Genomic DNA, 18,395 nt, shown 5'->3' on the forward strand with positions numbered 1-18,395 from the left:
AGCTAATAACTCTGTCCGTGTGATAATGTACAATTTATTAGGTAGTCCATTGGATGGATCCGTGATCCATTTATGAGTGTTCTTCAAACCTAAGCTTGGTCTGCACACCTCCAGATAGAACAATGTTACCTGGAGCCCAGGGAATGAAGATTAATGTTTCTGTTATTGTGCTTTCCACCTTCTGCCTTTAAAATTGCCTGTTTCCAGCTTGGACACATTTATATTTTGTTTCCTAAGCTGTATTTTTTTTTAAACCCAAGCACTTGTGTAGTTGATGTAATGTAAGGCTTGGATGTAATGTAAGGCTTGTCCTAACTGAGCAGAGAGCAAGGGAAGGAGAGAACAGAGACCAAAGAAACCCACACTTCAGCGATCAGGTTAGATTCAGAAATATTTATTTAGAAACAACAGCTTTGGTATTTTAAAACCAAACAACCTTTAAACCACTAGAAAGTGAGATGTCTCCCCCCACAGCCAAAACAAATGAATGCACAAAGCCTCAGTATGTTCAGAAGAGGAAACCTGCAGATCAGCATTTTTAAGTCCAGAAAACAGTTTCTTTAAACTGATTTTGCACTCTACAATCATAAAGGCTGAAAAGACATTACCTGCACTTAGATACCTACAGTTCAACTGACTGTCTCATTACTGAACTGGAGGCAAAATTATTAACATCCTCCCCCACCCTCAAGCAATAAATTAAAAAACACCAGAAATGAAGTTATGCTGAAATTTTCTAGTTAATTTAACTCTACAAAGGGAATCATCATTCTTTATTTTCCTGTAAAATTAAAAAACAAATCAAAATATCAAAGGACTTGGTATATCTTCAAGTATTTTTACCAAATGGATTACTTTTAGGGAACTCAACAGCTTATAAGGAAAAAGAAAATGTCTGTTACACAAGATTCTGGGACAAACTCTTCAATAACCACATGTTCCAAGTCTCAGATTCCTTTCTTAACAAGGCACAAAAGGATTGTTGCTTTCAAAAGGTCCTTGTTCTCAGCTGAAAAATCGTCAGATGTCTTGTGCAAATGGAGGCTGAAAGCAGGACTAAGTTCACTTGGACACCGGGAAATTCCCGTTCAATTCATGAAACGGTGCTATTTCAACACCAGCAATCTTGCTTACTGCTACAGAGGTTTTGAGCTCCAGCTAGCTTCCACTGCATCCTTCGTTTTGGAATTGAGTTCTGCACCATCTTCATTTTAAGTAGGTCTAATTAAGACAGACTTGTTTGCTATACACTGCAAAGCTTTTTGCAATATCAAGAAGGAAGAGGTGTGAAGTCAGCCCTGGTGAGTAGCTGTGAAGTTTCTCAGCATCTCAGAAAGTGTCAGGGACAGTTACCTGTTGTAATGGCTAACAAGTAATTTTGTAAAAGGCAGACAGCAAATGTTGTAGATGACAAAGGCAACAAGATAGCAGTAAAAAAAAAACAAAACAAAACACAAAAAACCCCACCATTTTATAATGTCAAGGGTACATTTCAGGATGTGTGGCAGGATGCAGCTGTATAATTCAAATTACTTCCCCACCACTTCTTCCTTTTGCACTAAAGTTTCACCATGGTCATATGCTTCTAATTGCAGCTGGCTTTGATATAAATATCTGTTCTACCTCTTCCACGTTAGCTTGTTCAGCCAGAAACACCATCCCTCTCATTCATCAATAGATGGCTGGTATTCAGACCTGCTTGGGATCAGGCCTGATCTGAACACTGCAAAGCCCATGAGCTTACAGGAAAATGACCAGCTGAGCTGACACCCATCAGATTGTTGACTGTCCCCTCCCATCCAACTTTAACTATCCAAAATTCTATGTTATGATTTGGAAAAACGGGGCATTCCAAAGCCAGACCTTCTCCTCTGACAGCTCTATTATGTTTTGTTCCTGCTTTGTACCAACACACATCCAGAAAGTACCAGTCCTAAGAGCAGAAATCACTTCAGTGTCTATTCTGGACTAGGATTTCGCTAGTGACCAGGCTTTCTAGGCTACTCAAAACAAGAATTTCAAATCTTTTACACCAAAGTGGGAGATGCTTGAAGTCAGAACCTCCAACTCATGGTGAAAGCACTCAGCACCCTCCTTAAAGCAGCTACTATGTCGTCTGAATGGGAGAAACCCTCAAAATGATGGTGCTAATGTGGCATGATGGAGTATTGCACAGTGTCTATGCATTTGTAAATGTTAACCAGTAGTCCCAACAGGTCAGCACCTTGACCTAAGAGCACTAGCTTCCATCTGTGTGTTCTCATTTGACAAGTCACACATTGAAAGCAGGCAGACAAGCATGCACATCTCACACACAGCAGTAATTGGCAGCTCTCGCTTAAGTATTCCCTTACTGTTTAATAAGGAACCTATCTGGTGACACAGCTGCTGTGGGAAAAGGACAGAAAAGCTGCATCTGCCTTAATCTGCAGCCTTAGGAATGTTTAAGGACCGACAATGGATTTCTCTCTGCAATATTTGTGAGCCCTACCACTCCAATCCCTGTCCTAACACTACTGCGTGCAAGATGCCATAGATCACTTGTTGCAAGAGAGACTGAAAATCCTCATAATCTGAGAGACTCCCTAGGCACAGTTGACAAAAACAGGCTGACAGCACTCAGAGGAAGGCAGCCAAAAGCAGCAGCCTTACACCTTACTCCTGAAAAGAGGCTTGGCTCCTGGCCCACAATATTCATTGTAGATGAGCTTGAACAGAAACAGATGAAACAGTGTGATTAAGGATGCCACGCTGAACCAGAACAGGAAGGGTAAACCTGGGTACTGCTTAGCCATGTGTTCCTCATGAGCCAGAATAGCTTTCAGATGGAGTGTGTGTCTCAGGTCCTGCAAGTGGACCAAATCTGTCGATATATAAAGTAGTGGCGTGATGGGCTGAGTCACCATGACTGGGAACGTATGGCCTCGTGCCTCTGAGGTCAGCTCCACGGGCTCGTTCATACAGCCTGCTTCACATGCATATAGTCTGACTGGCTTGTCTTGGAATTTCACAGACACGTGCAAGAAGGGCTTTCCTTCCGCATCCAGCAGAACGGCTAAGTTAATCAAATCCTTGTTGTAATGGATCCCACGTAAGGAATAGCTGTTGTGAAGTACATCAGGGTCAGCCTGAAACTGAAGATGGTTTTCTGTGAACTGCAGACCTCCAAAACTGAGCACCATACCTTGCATAAGCCCGTGGACTCCGGCTGCCACGAGAGCCTTACAACCCCGTTTCTGCAGGGTCAGCTTCCACAGATCTGAGAGCTGCAAGACCTGGGGCACGCTGGTCAGCTTTGCTGGCCACAGGTTCTCTGCATGCATGGTTGCGTGGCCGCTGAAGCAATGGTCAGCATAGTTCAAGCTGGCTTCCATTTTTTCTCTGTCTTCACTGCTAATGAGTGGATCTAGCAGAGGAGCTGGCATGCTTGAAAGCATGTAGTAGAGAGTCATGTTAACAGTCTCACTGGATGGTGTATGTGAATCTGTGATCTTCCTCATTTCAATCCCTGCAATAAATGGCAATAACCAAGAGTCAAAGGATCATACGTGAATATGACATTTACCACAAGAAAAATTTCAAAGGGACATCTATCACTATTAACATCTATTACTGGCTGTAAAATACAAAGCCCTGCATTATCTGGGCAGCCATTCTTTTATTCAAGGCCATGAAAATCTTTTAAGAGCATCCCTGGAGTAACAACACGACAGTCCTCAACTTTCATGGAGAATTTTACAGAAGTATAAAGATGGTCCTTTATGCTGCAACTGGAGGTCAGCTCCATTCCCATCTTGCAGCTGGCATGCTAGGCAAATCAATGAAGTCCCTACAGACATGAAAGCCAGTGCATCCAGAATTATAGTGGGAAACATCATTTTTTTTACGCAGTGAGGATGACTCCACTTTTCTAAGTGGAATCACAAAATAGCCTGAGTTGGAAGAGACTCAAAAGGATCATGGAGTCCAACTCCTGGCTCCACCTGGGACCATCCAAAAATCAGACTTTAGATTCCAAACTCAGAATGCTATTTTATTTTCCCAGTGCCTCTGAAGGCCTTACAGGAACCAGGTCACCATGCATTCAGCTCTTCTCTAAAGCAACTGTTTGGAGGTTGAGGATCACTTTCCTTACCTGAAATGAACAGGTCTGACCAGGTCTGCTGGTGCTCCTGGAAAAGATCTTCCACCCCCATCTGCATCACCTCCAGCATCTCTTTCTTGGCCGACTCCCTCAGCTTGCTGAAAGTCTCCTCCAGCCTGGAGACCTCGATGGGCTCCGAAGTGTACACCACAGACCACACGGTTTCATCAAAGGTAGACTTGGGTGCCACCTGCACCCGGCTCACAAGCTTCTTAGCAGCCACCACCATGAGCACCACCTTGGGACTGCCAGGCAGTAGGAGACGGCCGGAGGAAAGCAGGAACTGCCGCTCCTCCACCTTCTCCAAGCTGGTAGCAAAGCGGGCGCTCAGCGAAGGTGCCGAAGCTGGGGCCGAGGCCTCAAAGGTGGCCACCCGCTCGGTAGGGTTGGCGATGCGGATGCGGTGCAGGTAGAGATGCGGGCGGCTCCGATGGGCCACCACCTCCTCCCGCACCGTCACGCACTCCCCGGCACCTCCGGGCCCGGCACCCGTCTGCACGCAGCGCACTCTCCGCACGGCCCCGTCCCGCAGCGCCGCCTGCGCCGCTCGCGCCTCTCCACGCCCTCCCAGTGCCCTCAGCCGCACCAGCGCCGGGTACTCGGTGGGAAGCGCCGGGCCTCCACCAGACCCCGCCGCCGACACCCACAGGCGGCCGGCGGCTACGTCCAGCAGCAGGAAGCCGTTACCCGCCAGCGCCAGGCCCGGCCCGTCGCCGGCCTCGTCCTCCGGCAGCGGCAGCGCATCGCCGCGCTCGGCCTGAGCCCGCCAGGGGCCAGCGGCCGCCTGCAGGCAGAGGGCGGCGGCGCCGCGGGGCTCCGCTCCCCGCCCGGCTCCGTGCCGCGCCCGCCCTGCCCCCAGGTACCAGTAGGCGACAAGCAGGAGGAGCAGCAGCAGCAGCAGCCGCCGCGCCCAGCTGCTGGACAGCAGCCCCGGCAGCCCCTTCAGCCGCTGCTGCAGCCACATGAGCGGCGGCGGCGGGGCGGGAGACCCGTCCCGGCCCGGCCTCGGCGCCCCAGCGGCCGCTTCCCGGCCCTTCACGCCGCCATTGCAGCCGGCCGGAAGTGCCGCGCCGTACGGCAGCCCCGCCGCGCTCGGCGGCGCTTTGCGACAGTTGCGGCGTCGCGCCTTCTGCTCGGCCTTTGGCGGGCGGCCCGGCCCCGCCTCAAGGAGCGGCCCGCAGGCGGCTTGGCGTGGTGACCCGGCTCCGTTCAGCACAGGCGCCGTGTCTGTAGTTAATCCAGTGATGGAAGCAGCCCGGAGCGGGCCTGAGGCAGTTTTCCGTCATATTAGTGATTCCCGTTAGCACAACGGAGCCCGATGCGGGACAGCGCGTTGTGTCCCAGCCACGTTTTCTGCCCTGTGCGGGATGCGGGACGGTTGGCGCAGTGCTGCGACCCGCAGGGATCATCGAGTCCAAGGGTGCGATTTGGGCTGTCGTGGAGCTTTACGGCAGCAAACACGGGGTCTGCATGATGCCTTGTGCCATCCCTGCGTCCTCCAGCAGCAAGGAGTTTCCTGTCTGCTCCTACAGATGTGTGCACAACGGGCCAGGGGAAACTTTGGACTCCAGCACAGCTCTCAAAGACAGTAGCAAACCCTGCAGAAACCCTGCGAGCTGAAACGAAGTGTGAAATTCCTGCCTGGCTCAGCGCAGCAAAGGAGAACAGAGCGTTTCCCAACTCCCTGCCAATAAGATGTTTGGTTTTTTTAGGTTAAGGATGTTTTTTTTTTGGGGGGGGGGGGGGGGGGAGGGAGATGGGGAGTGGCACACTGTAATGGGTGAGATCCATCACGTATACAGAGGTTGGGTGTGTTGTGAGTCTGCCTTAAAAGCTGAGCTCCCTTGGGCTGTTAGGAAGTTGCAGCTCTGCGCAGAGCACGTGTTGCACGTACTCACAGGAACATCTGCACTGGCAGCTGCTTCTGTTTAAAAAGACAGGCACCGACTCCAGCCTGAGCACACAGAGCAGTGCAAGCATAGAAAGAGGGAAGAAGTGTGCTTGCTGGGTTGGTGTGGCTGCAGAATGCAAACAAAGCTATCAAATAGGGCCAGACAGAGGACAGTGGTGTTAATGATGCATTCACGACTCCTAGCCTGCAAAACTGCTTTCATTTTAGAACGGAGAGATTGAACAGCCTTCAATGAAAAAAAAATAGCCTGAGTCGCAGCACTTTGTCTGAGCTTGGAAGTTGAGAGCTGAACACCTCTGCTGTGGCTTCCACCTTAGATTGTAGAGAATGCTGAAGATTTATCAATGCTGAAGATTTATCAAGAACTTTTTTTCAGGGTTTCCAAAGTACAGCAGAAATCTAAAGTGGAAGTGATTTATTTTATTTTTTTCAGTTAGCAAAACTGGCAGCATTGAAAAAGGAAGTTTCTTGAAATCACCATCTTAGGGAGAACTAGTATTTCCTTGGGTTGTTGCCTGCAGTTCATCAATTGAGCTTCAGAACTGCTGTGTTTGCCGGGCAATTAGGAGGGAATTCCTACTTTGGGGAGAGGGAGTGGAAACGAGTGCTTGGAAGACAATCAAGACTATTCTCAGTGAGCAAATAAATAAAAGCGGGTATTATTTGTGAGGAAGCATGGAGAATAACAGCTGCAGTGTATTCCTTGTAACTGAGACAATGCCTACCAAAGGCTCTTATGCTTCTATGTGTGTGTTTCTTTCCCCGAGTCCAGCTGGTATGCGGGCTTGCATCACAGCAGGGTTTCCCTGCACTGAGCCATATCTTCACTGCAATATAAAAATGACCATGAACCCCTTTCTTTTAAAGAAGATTATCATTTTATAAGATGGATTCACTTTGCCTGTTCTCAAAGTTAGGCAAAACAAACTAGGAAATGAAGCGTGGGTAAATCATCGGGGATGCAACAAGAAATCCCAGCACGAGGAGAGTGAAATGTAAGAGAAGGAAGTAGATGCAGTTGGAGAAAAGCAGCATGGCAAATCACAGCAGCAGATTTTGTATTCCAGAAGGAAACGGATGAGATGCCAGATGAAAGGAGGGCATTTAGTAACGGCTTCCAGCGCCCCGAGCTGTGCCTAATTTCTGCAGTGCATTTTTTAACGCTTAATGACTGTGCGAAGCTCAGCCCAGCACAGACTGAAGCCTGCCGAACATCAGCTCCCGCTTCCCCGCGCTGGCTGAACGTGTTTCATTAACGCTTACTACACTCGGTTGCCGCACGGCTGAGCAGCGCTCCGCGAACCCCACGTGAAATCAGCGCGGCTGTACAACCCGCATTGCTCTCGCTTCGCACAACCCTCGGCCCCAGCGCTTCCTGCTGCCTCTCCCGGCTCCGGCCCAGCTGCCTCCGCGCCTCTTGCGGGGGCCGGAGCGGGGAGGAGGAGCCGCTTCACCCCCCCCTCCCCTCTTCCTCCGCCCGTCCCCGCCGGGCGGGTCTGGTGCGTGGCAGAGGCTCCGGCTGGGTCTGTGCGCAGCGGGGCAGAGCCTGAAAGCCGTCCCGTAGGCAGCGCCCGCGGTCGGTGTCGGTTTCCGTAGCGGGATCCAGGCGGGGAAGTCGCCTCCATGGTGCCCCCGGCGGTGCTGCTGCCCTGGGTGGTGCTGCCGCTGCTCGGGGTGCAGGGTGGCGGCGGCTCTAAGCAGGAAGGTAAGGGGGAAGGGGGGCTGCGGGTTGGAGAGGGCTGCACTGGGAGCTGGAGGCCGGGTTAGTGGCGGGGCAGCCCTGCTGGTGGTGCCGGTACCGCCCGCAGCTTCCCAGGGCAGCTCAGAGGCATTGCCAATGCTTACTGCGTTATCTGAGTTCCTGGGTGGCACCCAGAGCTTGGTGCTGAGCCCTGAGTACCAGCTGCGGTGGGTGCTGTCTGCACGTGCTTCCTGGGTGCCTCAGTTATCAGACAGGCACTGGCTGCTCAGAGTTGTGTGAGGAGAGCCTAGAATAACATTTCGGGTTGGTAAAGTTCCGTGGTTGCATCCCAGCTGGGTCAGCCCTTGCGGCTTTTGAACTTACACAGGTCAAAAATTAGGCAGCGGAGCATTTTGATCCTTAGACTGGCCATGAGAACCCTGAGATCTCACCATGAGATCCGCGGTGCTCCTAAAACATCCTTGTATCCATCCATGTGCACGCTCTGAGGAGTAATTGGTACAACAGTGGGGAATTAGGGAAGCCATTGAGTGTCAGCCAGACTGACAAAGAGATTCACACATTGTCACTCTGCCAAGATGTTTGGATAATTATCTCTGTCTTCATTAGAGAAGTGGCAGTGAAGATTTCATCTTGTTACCTAGAATATTTCCCTTAATGTGTTTAATATGAACCCCTGGAGGGCTGGGAGTGCTGTAGCTGTAGCAGCACAATGCAAGCAGTGTCACTGCAGCAGTTAGGATAAATGTTAGCCAAACGCAAGTGAGAAATGCTTCCTGGTGTCATCCTGCTTTCCCTACGCACCTCTCGGCATCTGGGCTTTTAGCAAGTTCTTGGAATGCACCGATATTAAATGGTGCTGGGAATAGATAGTGAGGTGTGTTTAGGAAGAGAGTGTTGGAATTTCTTGTTTTCTGATGGGTTCAGAAAAAATGCCTTGCCATGTCTGTGCCTCAGCTTCCCCAGAGCAATGCGAGAATAGCGATACCTGTCTTCTCCCTGATAAGTTTTTTTAAATCTCTTCAGAAGCTTCAAGCTTAGTTATTTGTAGTTTTCAGTTGGACTGTTGCCTAAAAACTTTGGGAAATGGATATTTCATGAAATTGTGCACTTGGTTTTTCTATTTGATCCCAGTACTAAAAGTATTTTCTTGGACACCATCTTTACAGGAAGCTGCACAATGAGTTTTCACGAAGTGTAGCCTGGGGATAAACTCATTGCATGTCCTGAACTGCAGCTGTGCTCTCCCTGTAGAGTCAGGGCAGAAATAAACAACTGTACAATTTCTTGTCGCTGAACTCGTCGCTGATTTTTTCTAAGCCTGTAAAACTCAGAAGCCCACCCCAATCATTTCACAGTGATGTCGATATCAGACTTTCCTTACTAAGACTTTGTTCCTTTGGAATGATTAGCATCTGTAGTGCTCAAACAACAGAAGTGTTGAGTGTCCTTTGTTATCCTTTTACAGATGGCAAAGTAGAGGGACAGCAAGACTGGTTCCTTGTTGCAGAGTGTTGTACAGTCCAGCTGCCCCGCTTCCTAGTCCAGCACGTCCTGCCTTGAACCACACTGTGTTTGTATTTTGCAGTTGTACCATTATTAAATGTATTTCTAATTGCCAGTGTGGCCTGAAAAGTCTTTGGGTGCAGCTTAACAGAATAGGTGTCACTTCTGGGTGTGAAAATTAACTGTTATGTGGAAAATGGGGAAGCACGAGGCTGCTTTTTGGAGGTTTCAAAGTCCCTCTATGTGATGGTAGAACGAAAAGGGCTCGCTCTGTCTGTGGTCAGCTGCACCAAAATCATTAGGAAAGAGAAAAAAGGGTTAAATGAGTAGGAGTGGAGGCAGCATAACTCAGCACAGCGTCTCAAACACTGGGCTGAAGGAATGTCACTTGGGATGAAAAGCTTTTGCTACTGCAGAGATTGCTCGGAAGAGAAACTGAGCTGAATGTCTCTTCGAGTTGTACCCCCAGAACAGCAAGGAGAAGGGGATCTGTAACTAGGAGCAGAGGGTAGCAGAGACTGTGCTGGCTCTCCATGCACCAGTGGCTTCTCATGCTGCACAGCAAAACCTTTTCTGTCTTAGAAATACGACACCGCTTCCTGTGCATCCAGGGGAGCTTTCTGCTCTGGCTTCTGCTCCAGCAAACTTTTGGCACTGCTATTGAGCAACATATAAGCAGTTGGTTGCTTTCTGGTGTGGTGGCACAAAAAATACATTATTGGTTTATTTAATTGGAGGTACCTGAGCGTTTAGGCCAAACTAGTTACGTGGCAGTCAGGCTGTTTTCTGCTATCCCGTGATATGCTTTCTCCTCTCCTTTCAGGTCTGATGTTTGTCTTGACATTCCTTTTTGACAAGCCCGCGTTTGCTCCTCTCCTCGTTGGCACTATGAGAGATTTTCTCAGAAACTGCAAGCTCAGAGCTAGTAAAGGTGCCATGGTTTTCTTCATGCCATCATGTAGCTAGAAACGCCAATGGCTTTAACACATTCCCCAAGGAAATACATATTTTACTCATTTGTTTGCACCCTGTGACTGAGCAGGGCGCGTAGGACTGCAGTGTGCTGCAGGAGCTGAATTAGGAATGCACTTCATACAGCTAAAAATCTGCCTTTAAAGTTGTGCTTATGCAAGACTCGTTTTCTTTTATCACTCCCTTTGTGCATAGACAACTAAAGAGATGCAATCAGATCTGACCTCTCTGTTGGCTGTTCTCAGTCTCTCCGTGTTCTGATGCAGGTAAAAGGTTTTAGGAATTTCTTTGGGACTATTCTCTTTCATCCTAATCAGCAGTTTCTACCTTGTTTTTAACTTTTGCTGACTTTGTCAGGTCTGCCTGGGATCCTTCTTGGATCCTTCCTCTCTAAGGTCAGTCAGTATCAGTTTGGGTGCACTGGTTCATCTGGTAGATCCATTGAAAGGATCATCATTCCAAGAGAAGCCCGCTCAAGCCAAGAAAACAGAATTTCAGAATTTCTTAGTATTCTCTGATGTTAAAATCAGATGGTCAGGATTCATATTCAAACACTGTTGCCAGAGCCTATACAAATTCCTGCTTAAGTGAAAGTATGAAGATGAAATATAGCATTTAGTCATTACAATTAAGAAACGAGGGCCTCCACAAAAAATCATATTTCAGTGGTACACTGGAGAAACTTTTGGAGGAGAACTTTAGGATTTAGCTTTGTCATTTCTAAGGGACTGGAAATGAGAAACCAATTTGGGAGGAGAATGTAGATGAAAGCGATGGCAGAATTAAATTCATTCTATGAAAAAAATTTGGAAAATGCCTCTGGAGTGCAGTAAGAAACTGGAACATCCACAGGGGGGAATAATGACACTCAGCAGAACTTTGGTTTTTCTGTACCCAGTCAATGCTGACTGACAACACATCAGCTCTGTGGGGAGCAGGAAGCCAGTTGCACTGAATGGGTGACTTCCAAGTGGGCATCTTACAGTGGTTCTACTGTTTCTCCTCCAAATTCTCTGTGAAGGAATAGAATTCTAGCTTTCCAAAGCAGCGCAAAAACCCCGCTCCGTACATTACATTTTCTTTTTCCATCTCATTATTTGGGCAATGAAATTGTATCTTTATACCATCTCCCCTTTTATACTCAGGATCAAGTTCTGATCTGAGCTGCACAAATACAAAAGCAGAAAAACAGTCTTGCTTGCACTGCAGCTAGTTTGGGGTTGTTCCATCAAATGCTGACGTTTCTGGGCACCTTTGCCATGTTCTGTCCCCTACGATAGTTTGTTCCTCCAGTAAAACAATAGCTACATCCATGCTTGCCTTTTTTTTTTTTTTTCCCCTTCTCTCTGAGTCTCTGATATGAGTTGCTGCCAAGAAAATCCAGGCAGCAAATAAGTAGAATTTGCAGCTGTTTTCTTTCTGGGGCCGAAGCTTTGTGGGCAGTGAGAACACCTCTAGCGCTTAGCGTTGTGCAGGGTAGAGATAATTGGGGAGGTGTAGGCAAGCTGTTTGCTTCTCAGCAGGATGTGGAAGCTCCACAGCTAGGCTACCTCCCTTGCCTGTTTTAAAATGGAACTGGGCAGCTATCCGTGTTGTACAGAGCAGACATAACCTTTGTCCACCAACAGCAGTGACAGAGCGGAGATTGGGACTCCTGGATTCTATTGCTGGATTCATGACCAGCTTAAAGGATGGTGCTGGGAAAGTCCAGTGGTTGGATTGTGCTCCTGTTGACTTCCTGTTGTCGAAGCTGTGAATTGCCTTTAAGACTAATGATCCCTACCTTAGCTTGGTGTTGTGAGAGTAAAGCATTTTTGTTAACTATAGAACAGCAGGTTTTGAGAACAGTGCAAGTTGATGAAGTGTCTCCTGTGTTTTCTCCTGCATGCAGAAAACCTGCTGGTTCTGACTGTTGCCACCAAGCAGACCGAGGGATTTCGACGCTTTAGAAGATCAGCCCAGTTCTTCAACTACAAAATCCAGGTGATGGCCAGCAGCCTCGCTGGTGGTTGGTAAAGCAGGTTTTCAAATAGGCACTCCTAAGAGTGTGGAGTGGTTAGGAGTTGGCCATAAAACGAACAAATCTTAGGAGTGGACATAACTCCTCAGCTGAAAAATGCTGCCACTGTGGACATTTGTGCAGCATTCTTATTCCATCCCCAGTGGTGGCTTGAGATGAGGTCTGTAATTGCTGCTCATTGGAGCTCTGTGACACTTTTCTGTTACATTTCTGAAGCACAGTACAGATTAGGATGCTCCCATCCCTGGTACTGAAAGTGCTCTGTTACTGTGCTGCATGCTACTCTGACTGTCCATCTCATAGAGTAGTTCCAAGGCTGACATGTATGCCTAGTCTGTCTGTCCTGGTGCTCCTGGTTTTGTGCTGGGCTTTAACAGGACAGGTGAAGCTATTAATTTGGGTTCTTTCTTGTGATCCTTGCTGGGAAATTGCTGAGCATTGCTGGCCTGTTGAGGATACCCTGTCTGTCATCCTCAGGTGCTTGGGCTGGATGAGGAGTGGAGGGGTGGAGATGACAAGAAGCCAGCAGGAGGTGGACAGAAGGTCCGTCTCTTGAAATCGGCTTTGAAGCAGCATGCAGATAAGGAAGACTTGATCATCCTTTTCACAGAAAGGTAATGGATCAGAAATTATTTGTCATTAAATGAATCAGATGGTTGTTTGGACAGAAGAAATTAACTGTAAAGTAGATTGCTTCTGGAAAGTGTGTGTAGGTCTGTATTTTATCCACCTGAATTCTTTGCAGTCACCTGAGAGTTGCTCAGAGCTGCATTCGTGGCGGTTGGGAAGGTCTGACCAAAATGGGCTGATCCCAACTCTTGTATAATACAAAATAAGATAGTATTATACCTGCTTTTTTGCCAGGGTGGAATTTGGCTGCTCGTATTTCCGAGAATGGGCAATTTCTCTGGATTCCTTTAGTGGAATTATTATTTTTTTGAATCCTGACAGCCAGAGATTAGTCTGCCAGAGATATGTGAAAGAGAAAAAGAATTGTTTGTAGTCTCAGTGTCTTTTTCTGTGCCCAGCAACAGGCTGGGCTGCGATACTGGCATCTGTCTCCAGCTCCCATGGCAGGGAGATCAGTGAGTGTCTACGTGCATTTAGAGGTTGAGAATGATTCATCTCTGGAATTCAGAATGTTGTTCCTCACCAAGAGTGGGTTTGTAGTTTGCAAATCCTCTTGCTGAAAACTCAAGTCTCATTCTGTGAGTGTTGCTTGGGAATTAGTGAGCTTTATGCAGTACTGAAGAGAGAGCAGCTAGAGTCCAGCATGCAGTGACTGTTGTGTACTGTAGATCCCTTTTGAAGATCTGCAGAGCTCTGTGGAGAATGGCAGGATGCCAAAAGATTTAAAAGGCATAACCTATGGATTTATTTAGTTTAGAAAGGAGTGTGCTTATAAAGGAATGGCAGAATAAACCTTAATGAGTGAAGGCACCAGGGCTTCACAGTTGCAAAATGGGGAAGAGAACACATCTGCATGTTTTGTGACTTGGAAGTTTTGGTTTTATTATCAGTGAAAACTTTGTAAGCATGGGTGTAAGTTACCCCAAGATGTTGTGGAATCTTCTCCAGTGGAAAGTAACATCTTCCCCTGTATGAATAAGACTTCAATTCAATTATCTGTAATTATGACAAAAATATAATACTGTGAAGCAGAACTAAAAGAAGGGGATTCCAGATAAATCAGCTGTTCCTAGAAGCTTTTTGTACTGGCATGTTTTTCTAACTCCATTCCTTTCTGTCCCTTTCTTGGTTTGTCTTTTACTCTAGCTATGATGTACTCTTTGCATCGGGCCCCACAGAACTGCTGAAGAAGTTCAAACAAGCCAAGAGCAAGGTGGTCTTCTCAGCAGAGAACTACATCTATCCTGACAGAAAGTTGGAAGCCAAGTACCCTCCGGTGCGAGATGGAAAGCGCTTCCTGGGTTCTGGAGGTAAGAATCAGAACCTTCTTTTAGCCAAAAATCACTTTGCCCTTTTTTAGAAGGCTTTCAGGAGAAGTATCAAGGAATCAAATGTGGAAAGCATCTCTGTAGAAGATGTTGGGAACTGAAATCAGGGCATAAATACTCGCAATGGAATGCCTAACAGTGCTGATGTCTTTTACTTACAGGAGGAGACACAGCTATGAATTATATCTGAAGGATAGGAAGCTGCTCACTGTCTTTGCTTTGGCTGTGAGGTGTTATTCAGGAGATAGCTGAGCTTTTCTGTTTGGTCCTGGTTTAATTTCAGGGAAGTGTTGGGAAGTGTGGTCTGTACATGCTTCTGCTGAAAGCTGGTGTAACTGCTGCATCACAGGGTGGAATGAGACTTGTGTGTGAAACAAAGTGAGAGTATGGTATGCAGAAGTCCTCAGTTTTTCTAAGGACTTGCGTTGAAATACCTCTCTATTTTTGTTCCTGCAGGCTTCATAGGTTATGCTCCGAACCTGAAAAAACTTGTAGAGGAATGGAAAGGAAAGGATGATGACAGTGACCAGCTCTTCTACACCAAGATCTTTTTGGATCCAGAAAAAAGAGTATGTGTCGTTAAGCTTTTCCTCTGGTATCCCTGTTGATTTTAAAAGTCAAGTTTAAAAGTCAGGTGCACGTTGCCCCAGAATTATTGTTCTGACATTATTGCATGGAAAAGGCCAGTAGGATGTCAGTTATCTGTTTTCCTTACAAAAATTAGCATTGTAGCAGCTACACCCTTGGGAAAGCTTTGAAAGGAAAAGCCCTGTGTCCTGGCTTTAGCTTCTGTTGTCCTTGCTGTGCCTTATGCAGTGTCAGCTGTCGCGGAGGGAAGTCACAAATGGGAATTAAGTGCAACTGTAACAGTGAAGTCAAGAGGAACCTTTAGAAATAAGAAGGTGCTTTCAGATCAGCTGGAGTAGCTGTACTTCTTTTTTTTTTTTTTTACCTCCCCAAATCTGAATGTGACTCATGCCGTTTTAACGTGCACATTTGGGCAGCCCCTTTAATATTCTCATCTGCATTTCTGGCCCTATGCCATACAAAGGCTGACTAATTCCACTAGCTTGGCATTCAAGACAGCGGATGTTAGCACCCTGCTGTCCTTTCCAGTAATCAGTCTTTATAAATGCCTGCAGGGACACTGAGCTCTGCTAAGTCAGAGCTGAGTTTTTTAGTCCAACAAAAATCTAATCCAAGTGCGATTTGTAGCAGGGGGTAAAACAAAGATTGCTCAGCCTGGGCTTGCACTCTTATGTTCTGGTTTGACAATGGTGTCTGAGTCCTTACCTGAGGATAGATGGCAAGAAACTGTCTAGACAGCAGATGTTTTTGTTGTCTTGGCATTCCTGCATATTACACGTGGATTTTATGTGACCGTGCTGCAAGTGTACTTACTGCATATTGTTAGTGGCACAGACAGATTAGTATTTAAAATGTTTGTTTGTATGGTTTTGCTGAATATAATGTGTTGAAGTTCTCAAAAATGGTGAATTTTCTCAGTTTCAACTGAAAATAAGGATGATCTGGGAATGTTTCAGGCTTCAAGCTTGGGAAGTATGGAAATAATTATAGAAATATGATATATCTTTGTTCTGCATAAAGTTTCTCACATGTGGAGAACAGATGACTGCTAATGTTCTAATTAAGCTTATGCATCTCATTCTTTTAAAGGAAAACATCAACATCAGTCTAGACCATAGAAGTCGGATCTTCCAAAACCTAAATGGAGCATTAGGTGAGATGGGAGGAAGCTCATTTCTCCTTGGAATGCAGCTGCGTGCTGACACCAGAAATAAATTTGTCTTGTGGCTGAAGGGATTAAGTTTCAGAAATTCCTGTCCCTGCAGAACAAGCCCCAGCAAAAAGCCTCTGCAGAATTCTGGAATTAATTTGCAGTTCCAGTGTAACCAACTAGATTCTCACTGCATTTCCCTTTTCACTTGGGGAATGCAGGTCAAATTGTCCATCTTACCCCTCCTTGCCACTTTGATCTCCAAGCATGTCGGATTGCATTAGCCTTAGAGATTGAAAATGGGAGGCACTTTGCTGCAAGTAACAGCACACAGCACTGCCTAGGGCTTGCCTTGTCTTTCTGCTTCAGAACAATGTCTGGAATGCCATAAAAGGTGAGATGAATCCAGATACAGCCTGTGAGCATGCACTTGACCCATAACAGGTTTCTGATCAGCTGATTGATTTTGCCAGTTGGTGTCAAAGTGATTAAGTTATTATACTGAGATTACTGCCAAATGTTTTGAGTTTATTATCTTGCACCAGTCCATCTTTGTTTCAGTCAGGTGAAAAATGAAAACGACAGTGTTATATTTTTTGCTTCTGTGCTCATGATAGCAGCAAGACTAGAGCTTGGATCCGTGCTTGCTTAGCCTGTTTTGCAAAGAATTTTGTGTGATTGCACTGAGGAGATACATTGAGTGATAACTGCCAGGAGGGCAGAATTCTGTCTGGGCTGAAAAAGAGAGGCAGCAGGTGCAGAGTGCACAGAGGTGAGAAGGCTCTGAATCCTCACTGGTCCTCAGTAGCTGTTCCTAACTTTGGAGTTTGTCAGTGCCTGTTTTGAAAGACTGTTAAAGCGTGGCTTCCCAGTAGAAGGTGTGATCATCAGCCAGCGAGCTCCATTCTTTGTCCAGCTTCACAGAATCCAGGTCTATGCTATCATCTGTCATCAGTTGCTGAGTAGAAATGGGGTATGGTGCTGCTAATTTTTATAAATCCTTCTTCTGATAACATGATGACAATGTCATTTCCAGATGAGGTGGTTCTGAAGTTTGAAAATGCACGAGTGAGAGCAAGAAACTTGTTATATGACACTCTGCCTGTAATAATTCATGGAAATGGGCCCACCAAGGTAAGTGGGAATCCTAAGAAGATTTGGTATGTATTTGTTCCAAAGTAACCCTTTAGACTTGTTTATATCAGGTTGGTGCTTTCCCATATAATGACTTTCACTGTGCACATTTACACTGAGAGACAATAAGTGCCCCAGGCCCATAGCAGCAAGATGGGTCTGGTTCAAAGGTTGATGTGCAGTTGGGCCCAGAGACTGTCAAAATCTAGGTTTGTTAGTCCAAGGAAAACAGAAATGAAGTTCTGCCGAAGTGTGATCTTTGAAACCTACAGAGGCAAAGATTTTCCTCTGTCCTCTAATGTTTAACATGACAAATCCCCTTTGCAGCTGCAGCTGAACTACTTAGGAAACTATATTCCTCAAATATGGACATTTGAGACTGGCTGTACTGTGTGTGACGAAGGTCTGCGCAGCCTCACAGGTGTTAAGGTAAGGCTGATGTCTATTCCAAGCTCTCAAGATAGGTGTTACAGCTGCAGTGGAATCTTATGTATCTGATGTTTCTTCTCACTGAATGTAGGATGAGGATCTGCCAATGATTCTGATTGGCATTTTCATCGAGCAGCCCACCCCGTTTCTCTCCCAGTTTTTCTTGCGGCTTCGTAATCTCCGTTACCCAAAGCAACGAATTCAAATCTTCATTCACAACCACGTAAGTGAAGTTGGCCTGTGATAGTCTTAGCAAGTGCTGGGAAAATGTGTACTTCTTCCTGTTCTCTGGTCACCTTTGCAGCCTTTGACTACCCTGCCAGGCTTTGCAATCCCTGTACTCATCTGCATAATGGATGCATCCAGCTGTAAAAATGTGGAAATGGGAAGAGCTGTTGCTTGTCTGCTTTGACATTCACAGGAACGGGATGTTGAACAGTCTGAGATGAGTTCATCTCACCTTCTTGTCCTTATTTTTTTTTCTCTTCCATAGGAGCAACACCATTCAATGCAAGTGGACTCTTTTGTTAAGGAGCACAGCAAAGAATATCTTGCTATGAAAGTGATTGGACCAGATGATGAGGTGGAGAATGCTGAGGCGCGTAACTTGGGCATGTAAGTGAAGAGACCAGGCATGACATCTAGCAGCATCAGTCTGTGTCCAGACTAGGGTTTTTCTGAGGAGCATCACTGTCAGCGGGATGTTTTATGTCTTTCAATTACTCTCTTCTTTCAGTTTTTCTAGCATTAATTCTCCATGCCCATTATACAATGTGGGAAAAAGATCTGCCCCATTCCTTCAGTTTTAGAAACCAAATTCTTGCTGGGTGCTTGCTCTGTTAGGAGGATAACCCTTCACTTCTAATCTTCAGCAATCTCT

The 18,395-nt window shown here is 46.5% G+C and overlaps 2 protein-coding genes across 3 annotated transcripts in view; one reads left to right on the plus strand and one right to left on the minus strand.

The window, feature by feature from the left end:
* PLOD1 (procollagen-lysine,2-oxoglutarate 5-dioxygenase 1) overlaps window positions 1-18,395 on the plus strand; it is a 28,909-nt gene that overhangs the window by 4,264 nt on the left and 6,250 nt on the right. Inside the window, exons 1-10 of one of the 2 annotated variants that reach the window (XM_042883021.1) lie at window positions 7,538-7,761; window positions 12,128-12,219; window positions 12,734-12,870; window positions 14,033-14,196; window positions 14,671-14,783; window positions 15,892-15,955; window positions 16,989-17,086; window positions 17,414-17,515; window positions 17,607-17,738; window positions 18,009-18,130. In XM_042883021.1, coding sequence (XP_042738955.1) covers window positions 7,680-7,761; window positions 12,128-12,219; window positions 12,734-12,870; window positions 14,033-14,196; window positions 14,671-14,783; window positions 15,892-15,955; window positions 16,989-17,086; window positions 17,414-17,515; window positions 17,607-17,738; window positions 18,009-18,130 — 1,106 coding nt within the window. In that variant the 5' untranslated portion in view covers window positions 7,538-7,679. Of the gene's footprint in view, window positions 1-7,537; window positions 7,762-12,127; window positions 12,220-12,733; window positions 12,871-14,032; window positions 14,197-14,670; window positions 14,784-15,891; window positions 15,956-16,988; window positions 17,087-17,413; window positions 17,516-17,606; window positions 17,739-18,008; window positions 18,131-18,395 lie in introns of those variants that run through there. The other variant, XM_042883022.1, reaches the window with a different exon arrangement.
* Window positions 374-5,132, minus strand: KIAA2013 (KIAA2013 ortholog). Its single transcript, XM_042883024.1, has 2 exons — window positions 4,136-5,132; window positions 374-3,508 (listed from the first exon to the last, which is right to left on the minus strand). Exons 1-2 carry the CDS (start codon window positions 5,106-5,108, stop codon window positions 2,649-2,651), a joined length of 1,833 nt encoding a protein of 610 aa, XP_042738958.1. The 5' UTR covers window positions 5,109-5,132; the 3' UTR covers window positions 374-2,648.

This window comes from Lagopus leucura, unplaced genomic scaffold (genome assembly GCF_019238085.1).
Source record: "Lagopus leucura isolate 7727_CA_CO unplaced genomic scaffold, USGS_WTPT01 Super-Scaffold_100037, whole genome shotgun sequence".
NCBI classification, from domain to species: Eukaryota; Metazoa; Chordata; class Aves; order Galliformes; family Phasianidae; genus Lagopus; species Lagopus leucura.